Genomic DNA, 27709 nt, shown 5'->3' on the forward strand with positions numbered 1-27709 from the left:
CTTAGCATTAAGGCACACACGTTGTGCGCACGCTGCATAAAGCTTGTGAGTTAATAAATACGTCACAAGATCAGAGGCTCCTGTCTTCATTGAAAGCATTATACTACACCCTGCTCCTGTCGCACATTTGGTTAAAATCCATCCAGCCGTTCGGCCTGTAGTTTTTCCCCATTCAGTCTATGGAAGAAAAAAATGTTTGTGACACCCCTTATAACTTTGGCCCCCCCTCTAGAAACCTCACCCAATTTTCAGCGGGCCGCATATACTTTTTTGGAAAAGTTTTGTAAGGATTCATGCACGGGGAGCAAAGTTATAAGCTGCCAAAAAAGTGGTCTTCCTATGGGTTTAGCAACTTAACCATAACTACACGGCCGCTATCGTGGGCCTTGTAATATATATATATATATATATAAATATATATATGGTGCAGGGGCAAAGGGTTAAAAGGGGTGGAGGGAGGTTCCGGGTGGCCTTAGGAGACCCCTCTCGATTAAAAGAAATACATATATATTGTTTTCGGTAAAAGTTAATTTGTTAACAATGTGTTCAGTAACATCACATGGAACCTTCCAGCATATGCCTGCGCTTTGTATCTGAGATTGTGATCTGGCTGTCTCCCGGTGAGGGATCATACCATTCACTGGGATAGGAACCATAGCACGGATTGCCCGCTTTGTGGGGTAAATACAGAAACTATTGTCCACTTCATGTTAGCATGCAGGGGTCAAAAAGACCTTAGGGTTAGAGATCTGAAACCTTTGTTCCGGCGTCTTAGCATCTTGTCAACCAGTGAAGCTATCCAGCTTTGTAGATCTTCTGATAATTTGAATGCAGTCTACTTGGTAGCAAAGTATATCCATATGGCCTGGTTGGGAAGGGCAAAAGCAATGCCAAGCGAGGGCAGAAATGTGTCTACAGGGGCCATGTTATCAAACACATGCACTTTATCGTCTTTTACGCAATGCCACTCTTTATTGTTCACATGAATGACCTCATATGTGTAACATCATGCTTGTCCCATTTTCATGCGTTTATATTTAATCCCTGAGATTTGTCTATGTTTTTTCTTCAACTTGTTTTGCGCAACTCTGGGACAGTGACCTGCTTAGAGAATGTACAGAGATTGTATTTAACAGTGTATATGATTTGATTTTTTATTTTGCCGTATGTACTGCATTTTAACTAATGTTAATGTAATATTGATGTATTATTGTTTTAAAAGTTCAATTTGTAATGTTTTATGCTTTTATGGCAATCGTTGAATAAAGCTATGTAAAACAACATATGATTGGTACTTGCACCATTTTCCATCTATTGCCGTGTTAATGCCAGTACATTATGGCAGTGCTTGGGAAATGCCTATTCCTTGATATCTAACTCCTTCTATCATATATTGACATCAAAGTGTGTTTCATAGGGCTTTCCAGTGTTATTTTGAATCAGTTTTCTGAGATAGAATACCCTCATGTTGCATGCCTTTTGTAATTATTCTACATTGCTGAAGTCTGTAGCTGTTGGTGGCCCTGCGTTGCTCCCCCTGGCATCGAGAGACCTCTGCAGCATCCCAAATCCATGATATGATATGATATGGCATTTATAACGTGCCTATACACAAGTGTTTCAAGGCGCGACGAGGCAAGGGGGGGCAGAGGGAGGACAGACAATGATACTACCAGGCCAGGTGTCATTCAGATCGCGCAAGTGCATGGGAAGGGGGAAGGAAAAGTGCGCGGGGGGAAGGGAGAGGCAAAAGGCAGTACATGGGAAAGTGGAATAAATAAGATAAATAAGACAAATAAACAGCCAGCTTGTGGCAAGTGCAATGAAGTGCAGACATAAGTGTTGGTAGGGGGACTGTAGGGATACAGAAAACGGTCCCCAGGTGCAGGGGTTGCCAGGGAGGCAGTGCAGGTGGGCAATTAACAGGGTCTGGGCCAGAGATCAGAAAGGGTGGCCAGGTAACCAGTGCAATTTCAGTCAGGAATTCAGCAGGGGAGGGGAGGAGAGAAAGCAGAAGCAAAGAGGAAGGTTTTGAGGTGTTTCAGGAACCGGAGATGGTTCTCCTCGAGTTTCAGGGAGGCAGGAAGGCTGTTCCAGAGAGAGGCCGCTGCCGAAGAGAGTGATCTGCCACCAACTCGTTGCTTGGAGAAGCGACTGACCCTGAGGGAGTTGGAGGCAGATGAGCGAAGAGCTCGAGAAGGAAGATATTTGGAAAAGAGAGTTGAAGGTATTGCGGCCCCAGACCCCAGAAGGCCTTGTGTACAATGCAGACGGTTTTGAACTTAATCCTCGCAGCCACTGAGAGCCAGTGCAGAGATGTCAGTCCTGGAGAGATACGATCCCTGGGCTTGAGGCCAAGGACAAGTCTCGCAGACCTGTTCTGGATAAGTTGCAGAGGGCGGAGAGTGGAGGGTACGACATAATTTCATCGCCGGATGTTTTTTCACAGAGTTTATTGCTGCTGTTTTGTTTTTAGAAAAAAAATCATCACATTTTTTGGGGGGGTTAAAAAATTATATAAATTGGGTGTGGGTGTACAGGATATAAAAAATAATTAAAGGGGATGAGGAGTTTGGAGGGGATAACACCCCCATAAATAAAATCTGAGGTAAAAAACCCTGCGATGTATCACATGGAACCAAGTGGAGGCAGGCAGATTTAGATAGAGGCTGTTACAGTAGTCCAGCTTACAGAGGACCAGTGCTTTGGAGACAGTGAGCTTCTGGGGGAAGGAGAGGAAAGGAAGAATACCTCTAAGGAGGTGCAGCTGGTAGTGTGACTTCTTAGAGACGTCAGAGATGCGAGGGGAGAAGGAGAGTGCAGAGTCGAAGATGAGCCCGAGGTTTTTAGCCTTGCAGGTGGGAGTGGGAGGAAGGCCAAGAGAGGCCGGCCAGAGAGCTGCAGGGAAGGAGGGAGTGGGTGTGGCGATGAGTAGAATCTCAGTCTTACTGGCGTTAAGGCAGAGGTCGTTGGCGGCACAACATTCCTGGATGGCAGACAGACAGTCAGTGATGAGGGAAGGAGAGGAGGAGGAGGCCGAGACTAGCCTAAAAATGAGCTGGCTATCATCAGCATAGCACTTAAAGTTGGGACAGAAAGCGGCGATGCGGTGGGCAAGGAGTGCCAGGTATTGGTTGAACAGACAGGGAGAGAGGTTAGATCCCTGGGGAACACCACAGGTAGAGGAAAAGATGTCGGAGAGGAAGGACCCAAATTGGACCTGGGAGGGTCGGTCTGAGAGAAAAGAAGTCAGCCACACCAGAGCCTGACCAGTGATACCCAGGTTATCACAGAGATGGTTTAGCAGGATGGCATGGTTGACAGTGTCAAAAGGCAGAAGAGAGATCAAGCAAGATAAGAACGCAAGGGGTGTTGAGTCGAGGTTGGTGAGCAGGTCTTCACGGATGTTCAGGAGAGTAGTTTCCGTGCTTCTGGCAGCTCTGAAGCCAGACTGATGGTCATGAAGACAACCAACAGATTCAGTGTGGAGCTTGCCCAGGAAGGGAGTGATGGAGATTGGGCGATAGTTAGCCGGGCAGGAGGGGTCTGCAGTGGGTTTCTTAAGAAGAGGGTGCACAGGGGAGTGCCTCGGGGGGGGGGGGGGAGACTCCAGTGGCAAAGGAGTGATTGCAGAAATCCACCAGGGCAGGAGCCAGGGAGTCGATGTGGTCCTTGATAGTTTTGGAGGGTCTGGTATGCAAGGTAAGCCCTGGGGGCTTAATGGAAGCATTGCGCGATCGAGCGCAAATATTTGCATATTTCACTTCAAAATTGTTTTTCATCTTGCTTGCATTCTGCTCTGAGCAGCGACCATCCACTGCACCTTTTCATAAAGTTTAACGTTGTGCAGTATGACTATCCTTGCCTGAGACAGCCTACATCTACACAGGAGAGTATGGGATGCCTAGCCACTCCAATATTGTTAACCTGCACCTCATGCAGCCGAGTGTCCGGGGCCTTTGCTTTTGGTATTGCCTCTGATTGGTTGGGGATTTGGCTTTATTGTCCTATCAGAGAGCCGGCAGGCTTGGCCGGCCTCCTCCAAAGGCCAGATTCTGAGACCCCTGTATGCTACATGGATGCTCACGCTCCTAGGTGAGTTGCTACAATGTCATGTGCCTGAACCTGCATTTTGTGCTGTAACTGCCCTGCAACATGGGGTTAGGCTCCATTTAATGTGCCTGAACTTGACTATCTGCATTCTGTGCTGTAGCCGCCCTGCAACATATGGTTAGGCTCCATTTAATGTGCCTGTACTTGACTGCATTCTGTGCTGTAGCCGCCCTGCAACATGGGGTTAGGCTCCATTTAATGTGCTTGAACTTGACTATCTGCATTCTGTGCTGTAGCCGCCGTGCAACATGGGGTTAGGCACCATTTAATGTGCCTGAACTTGACTATCTGCATTCTGTGCTGTAGCCGCCCTGCAACATGGGGTTAGGCTCCAATTAATGTGCCTGAACTTGACTATCTGCATTCTGTGCTGCAGCCGCCCTGCAACATGGGTTTAGGCTCCATTTAGTGTGTCTGAACTTGACTATCTGCATTCTGTGCTGTAGCCGCCCTGCAACATGGGGTTAGGCTCCATTTAATGTGCCTGAACTTGACTTTCTGCATTCTGTGCTGTAGCCGCCGTGCAATATGGGGTTAGGCACCATTTAATGTGCCTGAACTTGTCTATCTGCATTCTGTGCTGTAGCTGCCCTGCAAGATGGGGTTAAGCTCCATTTAATGTGTCTGAACTTGACTATTTACATTCTGTGCTGTAGCCGTCCTGCAACATGGGGTTAGGCTCCATTTAATGTGCCTATTTGTAACCCTGCACTTTGTCTGTACTGTAACCCTATCTTAAGCACTTCTGTAACTAAGTAAGCCTTCTGTAACAGCGCCACTATGCCTAAGGGCTGTTTGCACGCTTTATAAATGCAAATAAATAAAATAATTAAAGTAAACATATGTGTGCTCTGTTCCTTGCAATCAAGTCCTGCTAAAAACAAGTAATAACAAACATAAACGTTTTGACATTTGTATAGGTCTTTTGTAATGTGATTTAAGTGGTCTTGTTGCGCTTGGCTCTATTCGAAAAAGTGGGATAGGGCTCATTAGTGTGGCAGTAGGAAAGGCAGGTGCGAAAACTGTGGTGTTGATGGGCTCAGGTCAGAAATACCCATTTGAAGTGCCAGTCCGCTTTCTACGGGTTTGGCTGCGATATTTGGAAGTATTTTATCCATAAGGAAGAGCCCAAGCGCTGATAGGGTCTGGAAAGCTGCTGATGTCGGTGCTTGTGACAGGGCTAAAGAGGAGAGTTTAGTCATGGCTTGGTTAGTGTTGATGTACTCATGTCTAGGCATGTAGTGGGCTCCTGTGGGAGGTTGTGTGTGCAGTGTAAGGTGGTAGATCTTGAGGGGAGACAGTTAGGGAAACTGGAGAGTAGTAAGGCAAAACAACCTGTAACCCTACACTCCCAGCACTGGCCTGTTGCATACAGGTCCCATTTCACTCGTTGACACTGCCCATGCCAATCCCAGTGCCTCACTGACATCGATAAATTGTATTCCATGTGCAAAATAACAGCTTCTGTTTGTTGGCAGATGAGGGGCAAGGGGCAGTCCGTAAACTCCAGGCAATTACCACAAGCTACAGCTACATGTTATTGGAGGCAAGAACATTTGGTTCAGAGGAAGGGCGATGTGAAATCTGTTGGGCTACAGTTCCCCATTTTGCCTTCCTTAGCATGCTGGTTGGCAGGCTGGGAGAGGCCCCAAAGGTCACTCTACCATGCTCAGGTGCTGTGTTCAGTGGCCTGCTTGGAATTCTGCCCCTGAGGGTAGGGCCGTCTTGGGCAGGGTAAGAAGGCATTTGTCAGGAGTTCATCAGGCAATGGTCTTGGCAGGGAATAGGATTGCTACTCATTTCTCCCAGAGGACCTTACATTAGGTCTTGTAGGAAAGATAATACACAACCTTTTAGATCTCTGCCCTTCCGCCCTCAGCAGGTGCTCCAAAGATTGTGTGAAGTACATCATTGTCAGAGTGGCCAAAATAGGTTTGCTGCAGCACTTTCTTAGTATAATTAATCTCCCATCAACTGTTGTAGAGAAAAATCATAATAAACCTTGGCCAGATTCCTAGCGAAATACAATGAGGCACCAAATAAACCACACAAAATCACGTTTGCCGAAATTATATACTCAAATTTAGTGAGCAGTAATGAACTCACAATCAAAAATTGAAGAGACTAGATACAATTAAATAAATATTTTTGATGGCAATCCATCCCTTCCTGCAAAATCAAAGTCCAAAGTGTTTACTATATAGCAAGTTCTCACTGCAGGGCAAAGGCGCTTTGCACAATATACTGTGTTTCTCATTCCACTCTGCCCAGTTGAACGTCCGAGATAGACTCTGAACAAAAATGATGGAAGTATTTCTTCACTAGCACTTTTTTTTCTGTGTTCGGGGTAAGATCATTCTGCAAAAAGATCCCGAGATTCTTGATCAATAGGGGGGAAATTACCACCAGAATTGGAGAAATTCGAAATCAGTTCTGTTTCCGACATTTCTACCTTTCGCGCCACATCTTTTGGTGGTCTCTGTTTATGTTGCAAATTCGCTTTTTTTCCCAGACATTTCCTCACACTGCCAATTCTGCTCTGCAGGAGAAATTGGTGGATCGGGTACATTTTGTTTGAAATCTCCCAATTTTCCAGAAAAAGAAATTGCCATAAAACAGGGTCAAAGTGCTTCTGGTAGGGCATTGGCTAAAACAATCACAATGTCCGAGTTGAGTTTTGAGTTTATGGTCATCATCCATGCTGTCACCTGTTTGAAACAGTTGGTGAGGGCCTTGTTACTGTCATTTCTGCTGGTCATTTTTAAGATTACCTTTTTTGTCATCCACGTAGTTTTATTCAGAGAGTCCATGCGTGTTAATGAGCATCATCAGTGGACCATGCATATATTGAAAAGGTGGAATGACACGCTTGATAATTGCAGGACACCAAATGTTATTGTGCTTATGTTGTAAAAGAAAGCAAGGAGCCAGGTGAATTGATATCTGTCCATGAGGGAAAGACCTCATCCACTGCAGTATTGTTTGGTGTAGGCTCACTTCTTCCAGTCTTCCTATTGTCTGGCTATAAAATGGCAACAGTTGACAAATTGTGTTAGCGGCTCGGTATATTATGGTAGTGACTGTCAAATGTTTATCCAATGCCTAAACAAGAGGCAAAATTATTGGATTTGCCAATTATTCTTATTTATCAGAATTCCGTGTATGGAACATGTGCAAGGAACAGACGCAAGGACACGCATATTGATTATAAATGAAGTGATTGAAAATTTGGTTAAGACATTTTTATTACCAAAGGAGATGATTTTGTAGTTGCAAATCTACCCTTACGTTACAAAAGACTGTTTAGAAATAGCAAAGCATGCCCCTTAGAAGAACAGATCTAACTCAAAGAGCTCCTGGGCGAAGGGTGTTTTAGTTGTGGGGGGACAAGTAGTCAGTAGGAATGGTCAAAGAGACTAGCATGGCCATGCATGGTCAATGGGTGTATAAAAATATCCAAACATTACCCACAGCATGTGTTCCCTACTTCCTACAGTGTCCTCCTTTTTAGTTGTGGTTATTAGGTGGTTCTTCAACACTATCTATAAGCCAAAACTATTGTAGTGGCATACAGCTAGGAGGAAGATGTCATGTGAGGAGGGACACACAGCGTGTAGGTGTTGTTTGGTTATTTACCCACCCATTGACTCCTATGGCCATGTTTATTCCTATGGCCATTCCGACTCAGTATCTGCCATCCTAGCCCAAAACACATCCTCTTGGGACGTCGGAGCTATATATATATATATATATATATATATATATATATATATATATATATATATATATATATATATATATATATATATATATCTCTCAAGCAGTAAAATCAAACTTTGGTCTTTCCAGTATTATTTCCAAGTTTTCTTCTGTGAGCTAATGGCTTAATTGCAGCTTTAAATAATACAAACATTTAACTTACTGTGACTCATTTATATGTATTCCTTGTCGTGAAGGCCTGTTAAAATCAGGCATTGAGCAAGCCTACCCTTTTATCTGACCTTCTCAGACTATTCACTCCTGACAAGGGGCAGCATGAGAGCTGTAAAAGTAATGCAATTTCATATTACTGTTTTATATGGCATGCTCCCTGTTCGGTAAGAATTGATGCAGTCACACTGTGTGAGATTAGACAACACTTATCTGCTTGGTATAAGGTAACCCACATTTTGATATATTTTTTTTATTTTTTAAATTGTGTCATTTATATAGCTCACATAACTCAGAGGCATCTAGGCGCTTTTAGCTTAAGAATTTGGTTACAGTTGGTGCTTGTATCATTTGGTTGCTGTTATTACATGGATACATCACAGGGCAGCAGTGTAGATTACAGATTGCAGCGTTGTCTTGCATTAGTTTGCAGGTCATTTGAGGCAGTAGTAGGTTACAGGCACCACCTAATTCGATAGCATACATTGTAGATTACAGAAAGGTATAGACAGGGTTGCATAAATGACATCTGTTAGCTGCAAGTGTTGCAGCCAGCATAAAGTTATATAAGGTCTTGGGCGAAAAGCTACGTTTTAAGGCCTTTGCGGAATGGCTATAATGATTGGTCTGGAGTTACAAAGTTTGGTTGCAATCACTGGGAAGCTGGATCTGCCCACTTTTTGTCGTTGGAACCTAGGGATGGTGACGTGGCCAGCGTAGATAGAGCGGGTAGGTCTTGTGGACTGGATTTTTGGATTTGATTTATCAGGTAAGCCGGGGCACTATTGGAGAGGCATTTGTGCGTCAGAGAAAGGGTTTTGAATTTGATCCGATCTCGGACCGGAAGCCAGTGGATGTTACGTCTGGCTGATGAGATGTGTTTGTGTTTGGGAATATTGAGGGCTGCTCTGATAGCATTGTTTTGCACAATTTGTAGTTTGTTAATGTTTCTTGCATTGGACCCGGCAAAAAGGGTGTTGCAGTAATCGATCCTGGATAGGATAAGTGCTGAGGCGAAGGTGATGCAATTGTCAGTGGATAAAAAGGTTCTGCTGGCTCTAATCAGTTTTGAGGTGTAGGCTGCTGATGAGGCTATGGCGTTGACTTGACTTGTTAGGGAGAGTGTAGAGTTAATGTAAACACCTAAGGTTTTTACCTCCTTGGCAACAGTGACGGTGTTGCCGTCGATATTGAACGATTTGTATAGTTCGGGTAACTTATTCAGTTTAGATTGACTGCCGATGATGCATAGTTCTGTTTTGTCGTCATTGAGCGAACGCTCATGTTGCGCCATCCATGCTTGAATGTTGAGGTAGATTTTGTTTAACAAGTTGGAATCAGTGTCATCTGTTCCAGAGATTCGTAGGAATATTTGGGTGTCATCCGCGTAGTTAGCATACTAGTTAGTATATAGATAGTAGGTATAGTTAGTATATAGATAGTATATAATATTAAATATTCTTTAAAATGAACAATTTGCATCACATTTTATCAAAGAACTCCCCCTTGGGTTTTATTCAAATAGTCTGTCCCAAAAGGAATGAATGGCCATTTGCAAGTGTCAGACACTTTTTCATTGCTGCCCGAGACAATTGTATTCCCCCATACAACACTGGTGGTAACAGCACTTTTAAGGCACCTTGCTACGCTTGTAGCAAGGGCCTTAACAGTAGTATAGGTCTCTATAACACAAGAGGGGTACATGTGAGCTGTAGAGCTGTAGAGCTGTACAAATGAAATCCGCAAATACAAGTAGCCAAGTAACGTTTACACTCAAGGTTTTTGTTATAAATAATTATTTATTTAACATCAATTTTTAAATAAGCATTCTTTAAAAAGGTAATTCATGTAACGATGTAAATATACTTTAAAAATACTTTTCAGAATCGAAACACGTTAGTCGATCATCTTTGGATATGCTTCTTGCACACTTCCTACACCCTGAGATGACAATCACAAGGACAGTAATGGCATTTATATATCACATTATTTATACTTTTCAGATTCTGAGGTTGCAGAAACAAAAGTTAGGGAAGGGAAGAGGTTAAACAGGTTGTCAGTATATGTGAGGACAACTAACTCTTCCAACGAAATCTAGATAAGCCTTTCCCAGCAGTAACAGTTTACACTAAACCACCACCTATGAGGGACAAACAGTATAAAAATCAATGGACTAGAAGAGTCTGCAGGGAGCCAGGACAGCCAAAGTCAACGGGAGCACAGTCTATGGATCTGAGGCACTTCTTAAATCGAATAAAACCACTTGTAGGATCACAAGCTGTTAAGCCTGTGAGAAGAGAGTTGGAATCAACTCTAAATGGCAACCCACTGCAATTCCCAAGTGAGAAAAGCACAACTAAAAGAAAATGAGGTAAGTACCCAATGCCTAAACAGTACCTCTGGTTTGAAGAAGAGTTGTCCAGCTGGATTCTCTCTTGCGACAGTGGTGCAGATCCTGTGTTCCTGAGCCTCAGTCTTGGGGACAAGATGTAGGACATCTGGATGGCACCTGTGGCGGTACATGGGAGGTCGTCAGCAGCTACAGGCTCTTTTCGGTTCAGCAGCACTTTGCGGATTCAGTGCTTAGTAAACAGCACCATTGCGGATCTTGGATACCTGTTGGACTCTCTTTGCTCCTTCGGTCCTGCACTCTGGTGAGGGGACTCTGGATCTGGAGGTCCTGCTTCGGGATGGTCCTTAGGAGTGTCCTGGAGCTTCAAGATGGATTCGTTCCACGGTAGACGTTGCACCCGACTACGGATTCTTGACCCCTGGCATTGGGTTCTTACAGCAATGAAGAAGCACAGTCAGTCGGGAAAGGTGGTCCAATGGAGTTTGTCTCAGGGTTAGTTGGTCCCACTAACCCAAGGCGAGACGTTGTTCCGGAGGAGCTTCTCGGTCGAGGTGAAAAAGGAGTTAAGCACAGCAGCAGGGCTTCACCGGGCAATTCAAAGGTCCAGGAGGATGCAGCAAGCTTCGTTCTCGGTTTCTTCATCGGGTGTTTCTCCCAGTGGTCGACTCTGCCTATAGTCCCAAAACCCTCGCCTTTTAAGCATGTTTCTTCCATTCATTTCTCCCATTCATTCACAGCCTAGGCTGTCTATCAAACCGCAGGGTCCTGGATGGGCAGCCAGTCATCCAATTAGGACTGGTTGCATTCAGGAATTCCTAGAGAAAAAGGACAGGTATTAGGAACCTCCCTCACATCCTGCCCTTCCATACACACTGGAGCCAGAGGTGGGCTTCAGGGCTGAAGCCTGCCAAATGCAAGACAAAGGAGGTCATTACAACCCCGGCGTTAAGGGTTAACGACGGCGTTAACCCTTAACGCCGGATTCCCACTTTAACGCCTGCTTTTGGCAGGCGTTAAAGTCCATGGCGCTAACCCGCCATGGTGCTAATTACGCCGCCGTAATTTACGGCGGCGTAATTAGCGCCTTCCCCACTCCCATTATGCCCTATGGGGCAAAAATGGGAATGGGGAAAGGAAAATGGGAAATGGGGATTTACCGCCCCACTCACCTTGGAATGGGGCGGTAAATCCGCCATCCACCATTGTGGTAAAGTTGGTGCACTTAGCACCAAGGTTGTAATGACCTCCAAACAAACAGTTCAAATCTGTCTCAATGCACAAAGTAAAACCCAAGAAAGACCTCACAAACACAAAATGGTGAAAAAGAAGACAGGGGCCATTTTGACAAAATGGTCACCCATGGGTGCTATTATGTATAACTGGGGAGGTGGTAGCTGCCGAAAAAATGCGAACATTTCTGAAGTATAGAACGTTGTATTATTTGCGAGGAACTGTGCTGGTGTTAAAGGTAATCACCATAAACCCAGTACGCAAGTATTTCAAATTATGCTCACATGCAAGGGGATCACAGGACTGTTTTTGGAGGAAATCACAAATCTGTTATATGACCGATAATTCAGGGGACATGTGTTTATTTACATATATTATGAGTAAAAGTCAAGTAGACATAATATATACACACAATTGGTCATTGTCATTGTGAATATGCAAACAAAAATTGGAGCTAATATTCATATCCATAACTAAGCATAAGTCCTAGGAAAGAGTGGCTAACAGTATTGGATTTGGCAAGGAATTACTCTGATCATTAGACAATTCATTCCTAATATTCAAACCAGAAAGGTAATGACAAGCAATTCATTATTATTACAATTTTTCTGAAGGACATAGAAGAATTTCAATACCTCCAGTATTGCACAAGTAATTGTGACAAAGTTAAATAAACAAAGTGATAACAAAGGTTTAGTACTTTTTGCTGGAAAACACAATTGTCATCTAAGAACATAACTCTTGGCTACGCATAAAAAATTGCTACAGGTCCATTGTCCAAGAGGGAACCTAGGCCTAGCTGTTTGTTTAGCAATAGAGCATAACCTTGTTGTTTGTAGTAAAGTGTTGCACATTAAATGGGTAGTGGCCAATCCTTGGTCAAGACCTTTCCCTAGAACCACTGTTTCTTCATCAGTAAGATTATGGTCTGAAAGATTGAAGATTGGCAGGGCATCTCTACTGGCTAACGTCGTTGGTTGCGGCGGCGTCCTGGAGGGGGGCGCCACTGTGGGTACATTTGCATCGGTGGGGGGCCCCAGAACATATTGCCGGGACCCCCTCTGCCTAAAAAAGGCATCTGATGTTGGAAGAAGGGAGGCCTCTGCTGGGGGTACTGATCTCCCGACCCTGAACCAGCGCTTGAGGTGTCAGAGAAGGTTACCCATCTTTTTTTGTCTTTCTGTCCCTGCAGTGTTTTGGGCACTCTCTTTTTCCTTATTCTCATTAAATTCAGGTGCTAGGAATGGATACACCTTTTCAATTTTGAACACACTCATGTCTTTAGCTCATTTTTTATGTTTTTTCTCCAGTGTATCTGACATGAATTGGTCCATGATTTTGTTGATTTCTTTTAATTTCTCCTTGGCATTATCCAATGCAGTGTACTTAGGAATTTTCTTTCTTCTTTTTCTAAATCTGATTGAATTCTGAGGTGTATGCATTGAGCCATGGTGATTGTTAAGACCATTAGGTCTCGGCTGCATTTTGTGGCGATTTGGCTGAAGCCAATCATATACTCTTGATCTTCTAGAAATAGAGCTGGTTTGTTGCGAATAGTAAGGCCCAGTGGTACTAGCTTTGCTTTCAGGTATTCCCTGAGAAAATGACCATGTATTTCCGTGCGGAAGCATTTCTTTTTTAGTTTTATGTGGTTCATCTCCCAAAGCCATTGAGGTGGTAATTTGTAATGCCCTCGGCATGTTGAACAGTGAGGGTCCTTGTATGATTTCATTTGTTTGGTCTTCTGTAAAGCTCAAAGTTTGTTCCATGGTGGATGGAGGGGGCAGGTGGGAAAAAGGGGGCAGGGGTTATGTGGAAAAGCGGATTCCAAAGGGAAGATAGGAAGGATTCCCTCGGTAGGTTATGGGTGCTGCATCGGTAGGTTATGGGTGCTGCATGGGTGCTGTACTGCAGCTGAAGGTTCAGGCTGCGGTAGAAAAGCACAATGGTAGGAAACATTAAACCACTACCACCAGCCATTTAAAGTAGTGAGGGTAACATAAAAATGTTACATGAGAATGTAGGATAAGAGGCTACTAGGTAACCCACCAGCACTCCACATACGATGGTTTGTGCTGGACCTACAATGAGAAAAGGTAAGTAAAGTCCATTTCACTTTACTATTCTTGGGAATGGTAGTTCACACAAGAAAAGCTATTTAAACCTTATGAGAAATCTAAAAGGGTTTCTCAGTGACACTGCATCGAAGGTGCTGTGTGTCACCATACAAAAAGCAGATGCCTATGTAGTTTGTCAGACTCTAAAGCAGTAAAACACTAAATCCAAATCAGGTCAAAACAAATGAGAGTGTGAGAAAAAGTTCTCACTCACTCCAGGGTTAAAATGAAAAAGTCTTAAATCCAGCAAAAGAGCTGGGGGTGTCTAATGTGGGAGGAATTAAGCACTAAAAATTAAAATGATCCCTAAACACTTGTCCCCCCAGACTAAGGGGCAGGAGAAACTAATCTTCACCAGGATGGATCTCCTGTTGCAAGTCGGTTAAATTGTTTGCTGAGACCACCAGAAATCTTTTGTAACCCTTGCTATGGCAATTTTTAACATTGGTTTCCATGTGCAAGCTATATAACGTAGCAATACTGTTGGATACATCTCTCTTGTTTAATGTACAGTGGATCTGATTTAAACGTCGCCTGGAAGCTGTGACAACTTCTGAACCTGCAATAGGCTTTTTCAAGGGGTTCATAAACCTAGATGGGCCTCCATGATTCCTCACCACCTCTCTCACAAGAGCAGGTTGGGTCTCTGGTATCTTGGTTGCAGGGGTTGTGGTCAATCAAGCCACATGCCTCCACTTCCTCTTAGATCTTATTTTACCTGGCTTAGAAGTTTCCCTCCTAACACTAGGATTTATACTGGAGTCTTCAGCAGAAGATCCTCCTACTGGGAGGCCTGGCGGGTGCTGGACACTACTCCTAGAGTCGTTAAGTCATTCCCCAACAGGGCTCTCCCGGGCACCTCAGTCTGTACACTAACAGGAATCTTTACTGTCAGATGTCAGATTGTTACACTGAATGAGAGCTGGTAGAACTGGAACCATTTGGACAGGGCCTCCAGCAAATCTAGTGGGACCTTTGGGTGCCTTAGCCACATCCTCGGGCTTGAAGAAACGTTCATCCGCAACTGTTCTGCTGGCCCCAGTGTCTCTCATGGCAGGGGTCTCCTGGCCATCCACAAGAACACTGTCCATATTACTTTGATGTTATCTGGAATGGAGCAATAAACATCCATATTCTGGATTTCACCCAGGGACACTAACTATACACTGTCTTGAACTCCAAGGGGTTCTTCAGCCAGTAAGTGAAAGTGTGTACTAACCATTTGAACTTCTCCCTCAGTGATGAAGGCTAAGGAAGCAGTGCTGACCCGTGCAGGTTTACCCTGGCATCTGGGAGCCCCTTTCACATGGTCCACAGACCCACAGACAAAACATTTCCCAAATGCTCTCTGGAATGGAGGTTTCTGGTGACCTCGTCTCTGTTTGGGCACCATAGGGTTCACTAGACCTACCACGTTTCCCACGGGATCTACCCTTATGTTTGTTGACCTTTTCTGGGCGGTTATAATTGGATTGGACAACTTTAAACTCTTGTCATTTTTTGGCTGAGAGAGCTAACCCAGGAATTGCAAACAGATGCCAACTACTCACTGCATGCCCACGAGAAGGTTTGCGTAGTGTATGACATTTTCATGTCACTGAGTCCCAGATGGCGCAATTTAATGTGCTGGGGTCACACCAAATTTAAAGACTTGCAAAATGCTCACCTCTCTCGATCAGACACGTTCTTCTCTCCTACTCCTGTTTGCTGGCGAGCACAGGCTCTCGATTGTCTAGCAACCAATAGAGTGTATGCCGATCTCAAGTCAAACAAAGGTTCCACGGGGCACCACACAGCTCAGGGGCTGAAGTGGGCCCCGTTTATGCCCCTGAACAGCATAATGTGTTCCCATGCTCCTTTCATCCAATAGGAATTAAAGTGCAGGGGGAAAAGTTGTGTGGTCATCACATTTGAAAGTGCATCCTGCTGAGAATGGGAATGTCCTATCCAGTGACCCTTTCATGGCCCTCTCATCCCAGAGTCCGTCTCTTCATGCCCTTTATCTCCAAAAAGTATTTGTCATACAAAATAATTTTTGAGAACCGGGGCCACGCAATTCACATTTTATGTATGCCTATGAATGTGCACATTGCACAGAGTTACCATTACGGCCACTTGGTAGAGTTACCATGGGATTACAAGGGGTGGTAATTCCCAATTTTCTGACTCCATGGGGCTTTTTGGCAAATTTACTACCAGCGGAATCATTGTGTGTAAATCCGATGATTTTTGGAGGTAATGTGGAGGACTTACCTCCAGCAACAACCTGATGGTGAATCTGCCACTTTTCCAGTAAAAATCGGCGGATTTACCTTGCGGTAATTCCGCCACCAGTAAATCTGCCAAAAATGATAATTTGGCACTGCTGAAAAAGTTTTATTACTGGCAATTCTTTTTCCTGCACCGCCAAACTTGTAATGAGGCCCCAAGGGCTTTACACCAAACGCAATACAGCCAAACTAATTTACTGCTACTGCATGCAGTAAGTTTTCCATAACATGATGGGTCCACATGATTCTGAGTCATGTGGACCCTTCAGTTATTGCACACTTTGGAGGCTTGTAGCATTCTATTGGAAATGCTTTATTATCCCATGAGGTATATTGCATGCAGTAATATTGCATACGTTATAGCTTTTGCAAGGAGGAACTTAGTGGAGCAGGAGTACATGTGGCAATTTTAAATATTTTGGGCTTTATCACAGTCTTGGCGGTATCCCAATGGTAAATCCACCGGGATACCGCCAACGCAAATGGCGTTAACGCAACCCTGTTCAGCGCTATCAGCACCCAATCCTGACTTGCAAGGGGGTGCAGTGAGTCCTCATTCCCATTGGGTCTAATGGAACATTCTGGGCGCTAATACTGCAGGGCTATCAACGTTGCTGTTATAGTGCCGCAAATGGGTGGAAAGGGCTGAGATTTGCCTCCAGCAAAAAGTTGGAGGTAAACCTCCCACTTTCTGCCCAAACTCAGGATTGGGCAGAGCAGTAATGCAGTGGTAATAACGTTACTGCAGCATTTTTTCCGCTCCGCCAACCCGTGATGACACCCTGTATGTTTTACTCTTATCGGCAAGCTCATATGGGAACCTTAGGCCATGCTTCCTTTAATTTAAAAACATGTCTTTACCTAGCAGCTTCACCCACTTAGATAGCAGGGAGGAGACAACAAAAGAGGTTTGTTAACGTGTATTTGGTGTGTAGTAGCAAACCAGAAGGTCCAATTTTTGTGCATGCTCTGTGTGTGTATTCTGTTGTAGTATATTGTGTTCCTGTTTGTGTTGTACTGTTGCTCCACTCATTCAGTCATTCAGATTTTTGAATAGGCTCACTCTTCCACTCTAGACTCATTGATATGGTTATTGTGTGTGTTAGCGACCTTATGTACCCGTTCTTTCATGTCCTCATCATTCTAGCAAATTTACATGTACAAGTGATTAGTAATTTCTCTAAACAAATCCAGTTTTGTTTACCTTGAACATCAGGGTTTTTCATCATATACAAGAAGCAAAACCGGAGGGTCGTGCTGATAGATTCTGTCCCAGCGAAGATGAGGATGACTGAAGACATTGCTAACGTGTTCCAGTTGAAAAACGAAGATGGATTATCTTTCTCCTGAAATGAATGGTACATACACCAGGTAAAGTGATTTCACACAAAATGTTAGATCATGTTATCAGCAAAGCACTCACATGCAGCCCCTCATTCCTTAGAATTATAGCTGACAACTTGCCCTCTGTCATGCGTGACACCACAAGCCGGTGCTGTCTTCCCATTGCCACAACAACGAAACAAACCACACATAGGGCCCAATTCACAGAACGTTTTCCAATGGGGTTTTGCCATTATGAAAGGCACCACATGGCAGCCACCAACAGAAATACATACCTACGTTCAGTACCGGTGTCATTGAACTGAAGATGCCAATAGCACATCACAGTTCTCTTGCTCTTTTTTCCCGCTCAGTCCTACTAACTTACTAGCCTCCCTCCTTGCTTTACATATCTGCCAGAGTGCCAAGAGACCACACAGGTGGCACCAGTGTGAGGTATAATACCCTTCAACATAACATAACTAGGGTTTCCTATTTTAGGGGTTTATTGTTTTTTACTTCCGGGGTGTTTTTCCAGTGTTTTCAAAAATTTCAAGAATATGTGTTTATCAGTTGTTTCCCGTTTGCCCCTTTCAAAAAACCTGGGATAACAGTTTTGTCCAGTGTAAACACAGAAATATGTTTTTATTGTTTCATTGTGTGCATACGTAGGGTACTTTCAGCGCAAGATGTTATAAACTCTTTCATGTCAATCCAGTAATATCTAGCTTTTCTACAAGTCAAAATTATTGTAATAAACCATGCAACGAAGGGCACGCACCCATACACACGCACATTTTTGACAGCATTACCAGTCCTATGGCCTTAAAATGGTTGTTCCTGCATATGCCCCAAATGGCCCACATGACCCATCTGGTTATATTTTTGTCGGGTGACTGATTTGGCAACCGCATTATAGCAGTGATGATGGGTGTGTCTTTGTGTGTGTGTGTGGCCTGGATGGGTACAGCTCCCTTGCATCACTCAGTAAGTCAACATATCTTAAAGTGAAATATACACATTTAGTTCAATTGACCATTCCCCTTAGAACAGAACAGGGGTCTATAATCTGCGGCTCTCTATATGTTTTGACTATGACTTCCATGATCCCTCACCACTGACTATGCTGGCTAGGACTGTTGGGATTTTTAGTCCACAACATTTGGAGAGGCAAAGGTTGCAGAGCCCTGCCTTAGAAGAAAGTGCACTAGACAAATTTGCATTTGCCTTGCAAAAAAATTCATCAACCTGGAAATATAATTAGAGGAAGGAGAAAGTTCAATAACTATGCTGCCAAAGTATTAAAGGTGCCTCCCCTTTTAAATTCAACAATTTAAATACTGCAAGGAAAACAAAATCAAAACATGAGTCGTTTATCATGCACCTTTTTCAGCAATATGCTATCTGAATTGTGATATAAGTGAGTCTTTGCCAAAAGGGGTGCCGGAATATTTATGGCACCCTAGCAAGGGAATAGGTCCATATAATGCAACCTGTATGTCCCCTCCTTTCCCCCGCAAACAAGTTCAAAAGGCACCCGAACTTAATAATTTAACTGGTATTGCACACAGCGAAAATCTGGTGGTACAACATTAATGTAGGTATGCCATGAAGAAGAGAAGCCACTAGCAGACACTGCGGATGGGGTGCAGCCTTATTGCAGTGTATACGGACAGCTGTATCTTTGTTGCTCCTCTAGTGCCCAGTCCTGCATTGGGAGCAATTTCCTCCTTTCTTTCTGGCACCAAGAGCTTGCAACAACTGCTGGATGACAGCTGTTTGGCTGGGCAATACTGTTCTGAAAGCAGACCATGGTTATGATCTGATCAGATCTATTCCAACCTTGTAACGAAATAACAAAAGTACACAGACCTGTCAGCATTGTCACAACCAATACTGAACTCTATAGATGTTAGTCTCTGAAGCAGGTGCAGTAACGTGCTGAGCTGCGTTTCTTAGGCTGGGCATTGAACTCTGTTAGGGAGAATTCTCTGTTTAGGCTGAATTTCCTAACCTAGTGAGTCCCCCAGCAGCTTTGCTGGATTTCTGGGGTTTGTTTTTTCCATCCTGCCAAGAGTGTGACCCTTTTCCTCTCACTCTTGGACATGTATGTGTGGAATTCCTTTGAGGTGTCAATGTGTTCGATGGGCTATGGGGTCTTTTACTCCATAGGGTCTCATAAGTTTTTCTATGTGTGTCACTCTGCACCCTACGTGTCGTGACACGGGGGCGCCCTAGCAGGTCCCCCCACCATAGACTCCATACCCGGGGACTGACTACTGTCTCCCCGGGCATGTAAAGTCACCATTGGCTTTACTAGACCTAAATTTACTAACAGAACTAGTACCAACCATCTTATTGTGGACGTGCTAGTAGGGGTAATACGATTACTCCTGGATCTGTTACTCGAGGGGGCACTGTCCCGTCCCCCCTCGTCGAGTTTTGGCTGGTGGCAGTGGAAACTACTTGTTATGTTCGGCCCCGAGCATAACCCTATGGGATTCGTCCCATTGTTGAAGATTGATACTGTTTTTCGTTAATCTCCAACGTACCACCGATCTACTTATCTTAAATAAGTTTATCGAGTGGTATTTTCTGCCAGAACTCGGGTTGTAAAATGGCGTCTGTGTTTTTCTCTGTGACTCCGAAACCAAAGGTTGAGCCCTTTGTTCCACTTTTGGCGGGCCTCTGGACAGAGACCCGCGAAGGTGGCGCCATTCTGTCTGGGTTACCTCAGGGGTGTGGGAGGGGGTTTAGACACCCTGGACCGAGTTGCCTTGCCAACTCAGGTCGCACTCTGGAGTGATTGGCCCAGGTGGTGAGCCTTCCCGCTCACCACTTAGCATGTGTTGATTGACAAGCTAGGCTGAATGAATGGGGGACGTCTGCATAAAAGCAGGGCCTTTGGGACTGGATCTTCAGGAAGTCGCCACTGGACCTAAAGAATCCGACGAGGGTAACGCTGAGCCGACCTGCACGACAAAACCTCCGGTGGAGCCCTGCGGAATCGTCTCACAATCTCCCGACGACAGAAGAGATCTCCCTGCCGGAGAGGCTCTTTCCCTGGCTGGTGGGAACAACCAGTCTTCTTCTTCTTTGCGCTTTTTGGTCGCCCAGGACGCAGTGGTCGAATTGCCCGTGCAGAGCACCCGGCAACCGGATAGCCACTACTCCTGCATCGTGATCGAAAGGTGGTGCCTTGTGACGAAGCACTCCGCGGCTGGTTTCTTCCCTGGTGGTGCACCGGACATCTTCTCTTCGACGACGAGAGCATCTCTTCTCTTGGCCAAGACCCGTCGTGCATCCACCACCAGGAACAACTGCCCCCGTCGGAGCTGTCTTCCCCCACAAGGTACCGTAAACCGCCTGGCTTCCCTTTTCGATCAGTTCGTGTGATGTATCTGATTCCTCTCCGTTCCGTTGGGTTGCCTCCAAGCTTTATTCACTCTTTGTTCTGAACTGGTTCAACCTGTCGCTAAACAATTTGCTAGACAAGACTTGAGTGCATCATCCGTAGAGACTTTCCAGGACATCGTGCCTTGCCTCTCACCGAGTGGGCCTGGCCACCGCACTGTATGATCTAGTGTGATTAATGCTTTCTTGCCTTGCATTTTTACCCGCTTCAGTACGAACCGTGTTGACTTCGTTACCTGCCTTTCTCTTCTCTCACTTCCGCACTAAAAATATTCGAGTGTCATCTGGGTTGAAGTATACACCTCTGTCTGAAAATAAGTGGTGCCGTAGAACCTAGAGTTGTCGATATAGTGTTTCGGGGGGTTGAGCTTTATTCCATCCTGCAGAGTAATTGTATTTTGATTTGTTTGCCGTGGTTCACTTTAGTATTTTTCGTAGACATTCTGTTATTAATAAATAACTTACTATCGTTATACTAAAGCCTGGTTGCGTGTTTACTCGTTTTGCTGCGAAGAATTACCCTATCTTGTATACTCCCTATACTGACCAACTTTTCTTGAGAGAAGTCTGACTGCTCAGCCACAGCTACCAATTGGATCTGTGTGGTACAGACTGCTACCAAGCGGGTTCATCGCAACACCTGTAGTCCTAAATCTTTTGCAGTGGTCCCAGAGGGAACTGCACAGGTTTCCGCCTAATACTGGTGTACAGCGGTGGGATTAGTATCGAGTATACAGTTTAGAGTGTTTTTCGACGCTGTAGGACGACTAACCACAAAACGTTACAAAAGCAACTTTCAAAAAACATGTCTACAATGGAAATGTACAGCCAAGAGTCTTTGTCGGATAAAAATACTGAGAGTCTGCGAGCTCTCTGTAGACAAGAGAATCTTCCTGTAAAAGGCAAGAAGTTAGAACTGATAGAGAGATTGCTGGCGAACCAAAGTCTGGGTACTGGTTCAGAGGAACCAAACTCTCCAGCAACTGTAGATAACAGTAATGGTGTTGATCTGAATCGTAATTCTGATGATAGCGATGAAGAGGCTGACGAGGACGGCGAGGCTAACGAAACTGTCTCACCTGTTCCTCTACCTGCCTTACCAACTGTGCCTACGGGGCCAATACCAGGTCCCACAAGTAACCCTGCTTATTTTGAACTTGAAAAAATGAAGCTCGAATTAGAATATAAACGGTTCTTGGCTCAATCTGAACGAAACCAAGAGCTCGAGTTCAGACGAATGAATGCCCAGGCTGAGCAGAAACAAGCTGAGTTAAGACTCAGGGAAATAGAGCTTAATCATGAGTTACAAATGAAAAAGTTGTCTATGGAAAATGCTTCTCTCTCCTCTGGTTCCTCTAGGAGCTCCAGTCCCAAAAGACCCCGGATGCCGAAGGAATTAGTGGGTATGTACGAACCGAGATTGGATGTGTTGGATTGGTTGAAACTGTTTGAATACAATCATGGGCTCCAGGACATCACCGGGAATGCGTTGCTTCCCTGGTTGTTCTCTAGGCTTCCTCCTGTTGCGACTGATGTGGTAATGGAATTGGGGGAGGTGGATAAGACGGATTACGAAAGTGTGAAACTAGCTTTGATAGCTAGATTCGGGAAGACCCCTTCCCAGTATCTTAAGAGGTTTAGAACCCTCAAAAAGCATGATGGTACCCCTTGGGCTACCTGGGTGAGTGAAGGGTTGAAAAACTTAGAGGGATGGATTAAGGGTTACAAAGTTGACACTTACGAGGGTATGCGAAATCTTTTTATGTTGGAGTCGATTTATGATGCCTATTCTCCTGAGCTCAGACAGCACTTGGCTGATTCGAAGGAATTAGATTCCAGGGCTCTAGCTAAGGCTGCTGACTTGTGGGTTGCCAACAGGGCTACTCACAAGGATTCTGGGGTAACTCAGAAAAAGGACGAGGGAAAACAGCCTAAAAAAGACTCCAAGGAGAATTCGAATAACTCACATTCCAAAGAGGGCCCCAAACAAAACCAGAAGGGTAAGCCACCGGGAAAACCACAGCAGAATAGTGTGTCTTCTGGTGCCAAACCGGAAGGAGGTCAGAACAAGCCACCATTCCAGAAAGCATTCGGGAAATGCTTTGTTTGTGGCTCGACTGATCACGTGAAAGGAGATCCCAGATGTAAGGGTAAACCTTCAGGGGTCCAGCTTGTCTCCTTAGCCTTCGCTCCAGAGGAGGAAGTCCAAATGGCAAGTGGAAACTTTCTACTGCTAGCTGACGAACCCATTGGAGTCTCAGCCAGCGTTTCTTTAGTATCTCTGGGGTTGTGGGAACAACAGAATTTAGACGTCTATAAGTCTATCCCCGATAATACTAAAGAGTATTATAAGGACAGTGTCCAGGTGAATGGTCAGGAGACGCCTGCCATTAGGGACACTGGGGCCAGCATAACTGTGGTGGATAAATCGTTTTTTCAGGCTGAGGATGTTGCTAAGGCACCCAAACGCCTCACCAAGTTAGCTGGAGGGCCTGTGCAGATGCTTCCCCAATTACCAGTTCTCATCCAGTGTAACGACATGACTGTAAAGATACCTGTCAGCATACAGAGTGAGGTACCAGGACGCGTACTGTTGGGTAACGATTTGAAAACTCTCGGAGTTGTATCGCATACTCCCAGACCTCCTAGTAAACGGTTACAGGAGCTAACCAGACCTGCAAGAGAGAGGACCCTGCGCGGTACTCTCGGGGAGATGATGAAGAAAGAAATCACTCCTGCTCCATTGGAAATGGCGGCCGCTGTCTCTAGGAACACAGAAGTCAAAGGGAAACCTAAAACTTCTAAACCGAAACCAACAGCCCACATTCCGATGCAGCCGACACGGACTTCCCCGCGGTTGTCCAATGTCGCACCCGTAACTCCACCTCCAGCTGAGGCTGTGGGGGAAGTACAACCCTGTATGGTAGAATTAGACTCTGAAGAAGAGCTAATGGAAGGCCCGGAACTCATTGGAGATCTGGATCCTGTTGACCATCCTGAGCTGCAGTCGTTACTGGCAGAAGGTGGACCCAGCAGGGCAGACTTCAGTAAGGGACAGAGAGAATGTCCAACTCTGGAAGGTCTTCGCCGTCAGGCAGAAACTCAGGCTGAAGGGCAAGAGCCTGGGAAACATAGGTTGCACTGGGAAGATGGCCTCTTCTATAGTGAACCGACCGAGTCTGCACCTGGAGACTACAAACGCCTTGTAGTACCCCAAGAGAACAGACCACAGTTCTTGCAGTTAGCCCACGAGATTCCTTTGGCTGGTCACTTGAGTTTCAAGAAGACTAAGGAAAGGCTCTCACTCTACTTCTATTGGCCAAAAATGGGGGCCGAAGTAGAAAAGCACTGCAGAAGCTGCCATACCTGCCAGATCTCTGGTAAGGTTGGGTCCAAGAATGTGGCACCGTTAGTGCCTCTTCCCGTTGTGGGAGTCCCATTTGAGAGAGTAGGGATTGATATCGTTGGTCCCCTTGATCCTCCAACCTCCTCAGGCAACAGGTTTATACTTGTTGTAGTAGACCATGCTACTAGGTATCCTGAGGCAATTCCTATGAGGACTGTTACAGCTCCGGCTGTGGCTAAGGCCCTCCTTGGTATTTTTACTAGGGTCGGATTTCCTAAGGAAGTTATCTCTGACAGGGGGTCAAATTTTATGTCCCACTACATGAAAGCCATGTGGAAAACCTGCGGAGTAACTTACAAGTTCTCAACGGCTTACCACCCACAAACCAATGGGTTGGTAGAACGGTTCAACCGAACCATGAAGAGCATGATAGGTGCTCTAGAAGAACCCCTTAAGCGTAAGTGGGACCTTCTATTGCCATGCCTTCTTTTTGCTTATAGAGAAGTCCCTCAGGAGGGAGTAGGCTACTCTCCCTTCGAACTGCTCTATGGTCATCCCGTCAGAGGTCCATTGGCCCTGATTAAGGAGGGGTTGGAGAGTGCTCCTTCCCCCAAGCCAGTCAGAGTGACTGACTACGTGATAGGTCTCCGGAGGAGAATGTCGCACCTGATGACAGAAGCAAGCGATAACTTGAAAGCTGGACAAGCATTGGTCAAGCACTGGCACGATCAAAAGGCTAACATGGTTGAGTTCGCTCAAAACCAGCTTGTTCTTGTTATGATCCCCACAAGGCAGAGGGCCTTGCAAGATAAATGGATGGGACCCTACCGAGTAGTGGGTAAGCTCGGTGAGGTTAACTATCTGGTGGACTTGGGCAACCCCAAGGAGGCTCCGACAGTCTTTCACACCAACCGACTTAAAGCGTATGTCTCACGACCTGACGTAGGAGCGTTGCTTCTAGCATCGGTCGAGGAAGAAGAAGAGAGTGAAGCTCTTCCAGATCTCCTCAGAGGCTTACCGTTAGATGAAAAAATTGAAGGAGTAAATCTCTCCTCCAATCTGACACCCGAGCAACAAGAAGAGTGCAAGTCTATGTTGAATCAGTTTGCCTCCCTGTTCTCGCTCTCACCAGGCTTGACCCCTTGGGGCCAACACGAGATACTCACTGGTGACTGTCTGCCTGTCAAAAGCAGAGGATATCGCATGTCAGAAAACGTAAGAACCCACATCAAAGGTGAGGTCAGCAAGATGCTTGATCTCGGGGTAATAGAGCCCTCTACTAGTCCATGGTCTAGCCCCGTTGTGTTAGTACCAAAGGCCGGATCTAAAGAACTTAGATTCTGCGTGGATTATAGAGCTCTTAACGCAGTCACCACGACTGATGCCCATCCTTTGCCAAGAACAGATGAGTTGGTGGATAAACTTGGCGCCGCCAAGTTCCTCAGCACATTTGACTTGACGTCAGGCTATTGGCAAATAGCCCTGACCAACCATGCCAAGGAGAAAACTGCATTTTCTACCCCCGTTGGTTTATACCAGTTTACGGTAATGCCTTTCGGACTAAAAAATGCACCTGCTACGTTTCAACGGATGGTAAACCAGGTTCTAACCGGGATGGAGGACGTCTGCATGGCATACTTGGATGACATAGCAGTGTTCAGCAATTCCTGGGACGAACATGTAACCCACCTGAGAGATGTTTTGCAGGCTCTTGGACGAGCCAATCTGACCATAAAGGCGAGTAAATGCCAAATTGGACAGAGTAAGGTAGTCTACCTTGGGCATGAGGTAGGCGGTGGAGAAATAAGGCCTTTGCTCAGTAAGATTGAAGCTGTGCAAAATTGGACAACACCGACTACTCAGACTCAGGTGAGAGCCTTCCTAGGCCTCACCGGGTATTACAGGAATTTCATAGAGAACTATGGAACCATAGCTTCTCCACTGAATGTCATCTCCTCGCCCAAATTCCCTAAAAAGGTTAAATGGAACGAGGAGTGCAATCAGGCGTTTGAAAACCTGAAAAAGGCTCTTTGCCAAGCCCCAGTACTCAGAGCTCCTGATTACCGCCAACACTTCATTGTGCAGACCGACGCTTCCAATGTAGGGATAGGTGCCGTACTCAGTCAACTGGATGGGAAAGGTAGGGAGCACCCCGTTTGCTACATCAGCCGTAAGCTGAGGATCCTGAAACAAGGTGGGCAACAATCGAAAGAGAATGCTTTGCTATCGTGTGGGCTCTGAAGAAGTTTAGGCCGTACTTGTATGGTTCTACTTTTGTTATTCAGACTGACCACCAACCCTTGAGATGGTTAATGCAAATGAAAGGGGAAAACCCAAAACTACTGAGATGGTCGATCTGCCTGCAAGGGTTCGATTTCACCATTGAGCACAGGTCAGGGTGTCACCACCAAAATGCTGATGGTCTCTCTAGGATATATATCATCGACTAGAGGTATGAGATTCATCCAGGAGTGGATTAAATCCTCCTGTCCCTTAGTCTGGGGGGGGCGAGTGTTAGGGAGAATTCTCTGTTTAGGCTGAATTTCCTAACCTAGTGAGTCCCCCAGCAGCTTTGCTGGATTTCTGGGGTTTGTTTTTTCCATCCTGCCAAGAGTGTGACCCTTTTCCTCTCACTCTTGGACATGTATGTGTGGAATTCCTTTGAGGTGTCAATGTGTTCGATGGGCTATGGGGTCTTTTACTCCATAGGGTCTCATAAGTTTTTCTATGTGTGTCACTCTGCACCCTACGTGTCGTGACACGGGGGCGCCCTAGCAGGTCCCCCCACCATAGACTCCATACCCGGGGACTGACTACTGTCTCCCCGGGCATGTAAAGTCACCATTGGCTTTACTAGACCTAAATTTACTAACAGAACTAGTACCAACCATCTTATTGTGGACGTGCTAGTAGGGGTAATACGATTACTCCTGGATCTGTTACTCGAGGGGGCACTGTCCCGTCCCCCCTCGTCGAGTTTTGGCTGGTGGCAGTGGAAACTACTTGTTATGTTCGGCCCCGAGCATAACCCTATGGGATTCGTCCCATTGTTGAAGATTGATACTGTTTTTCGTTAATCTCCAACGTACCACCGATCTACTTATCTTAAATAAGTTTATCGAGTGGTATTTTCTGCCAGAACTCGGGTTGTAAAATGGCGTCTGTGTTTTTCTCTGTGACTCCGAAACCAAAGGTTGAGCCCTTTGTTCCACTTTTGGCGGGCCTCTGGACAGAGACCCGCGAAGGTGGCGCCATTCTGTCTGGGTTACCTCAGGGGTGTGGGAGGGGGTTTAGACACCCTGGACCGAGTTGCCTTGCCAACTCAGGTCGCACTCTGGAGTGATTGGCCCAGGTGGTGAGCCTTCCCGCTCACCACTTAGCATGTGTTGATTGACAAGCTAGGCTGAATGAATGGGGGACGTCTGCATAAAAGCAGGGCCTTTGGGACTGGATCTTCAGGAAGTCGCCACTGGACCTAAAGAATCCGACGAGGGTAACGCTGAGCCGACCTGCACGACAAAACCTCCGGTGGAGCCCTGCGGAATCGTCTCACAATCTCCCGACGACAGAAGAGATCTCCCTGCCGGAGAGGCTCTTTCCCTGGCTGGTGGGA

General features: G+C 45.5%; 1 protein-coding gene across 1 annotated transcript in view; it reads right to left on the reverse strand.

Moving 5' to 3' along the window:
- LOC138566789 (cytochrome P450 2F2-like) overlaps nucleotides 1-27709 on the reverse strand; it is a 948082-nt gene that overhangs the window by 291534 nt on the left and 628839 nt on the right. The window contains exon 7 of the mRNA XM_069644443.1: nucleotides 17218-17359. Coding sequence (XP_069500544.1) covers nucleotides 17218-17359 — 142 coding nt within the window. The remainder of the gene's footprint in view (nucleotides 1-17217; nucleotides 17360-27709) is intronic.

This window comes from Ambystoma mexicanum, chromosome 2p (assembly GCF_040938575.1).
Source record: "Ambystoma mexicanum isolate Mex_15411 chromosome 2p, UKY_AmexF1_1, whole genome shotgun sequence".
NCBI lineage: Eukaryota > Metazoa > Chordata > Amphibia > Caudata > Ambystomatidae > Ambystoma > Ambystoma mexicanum.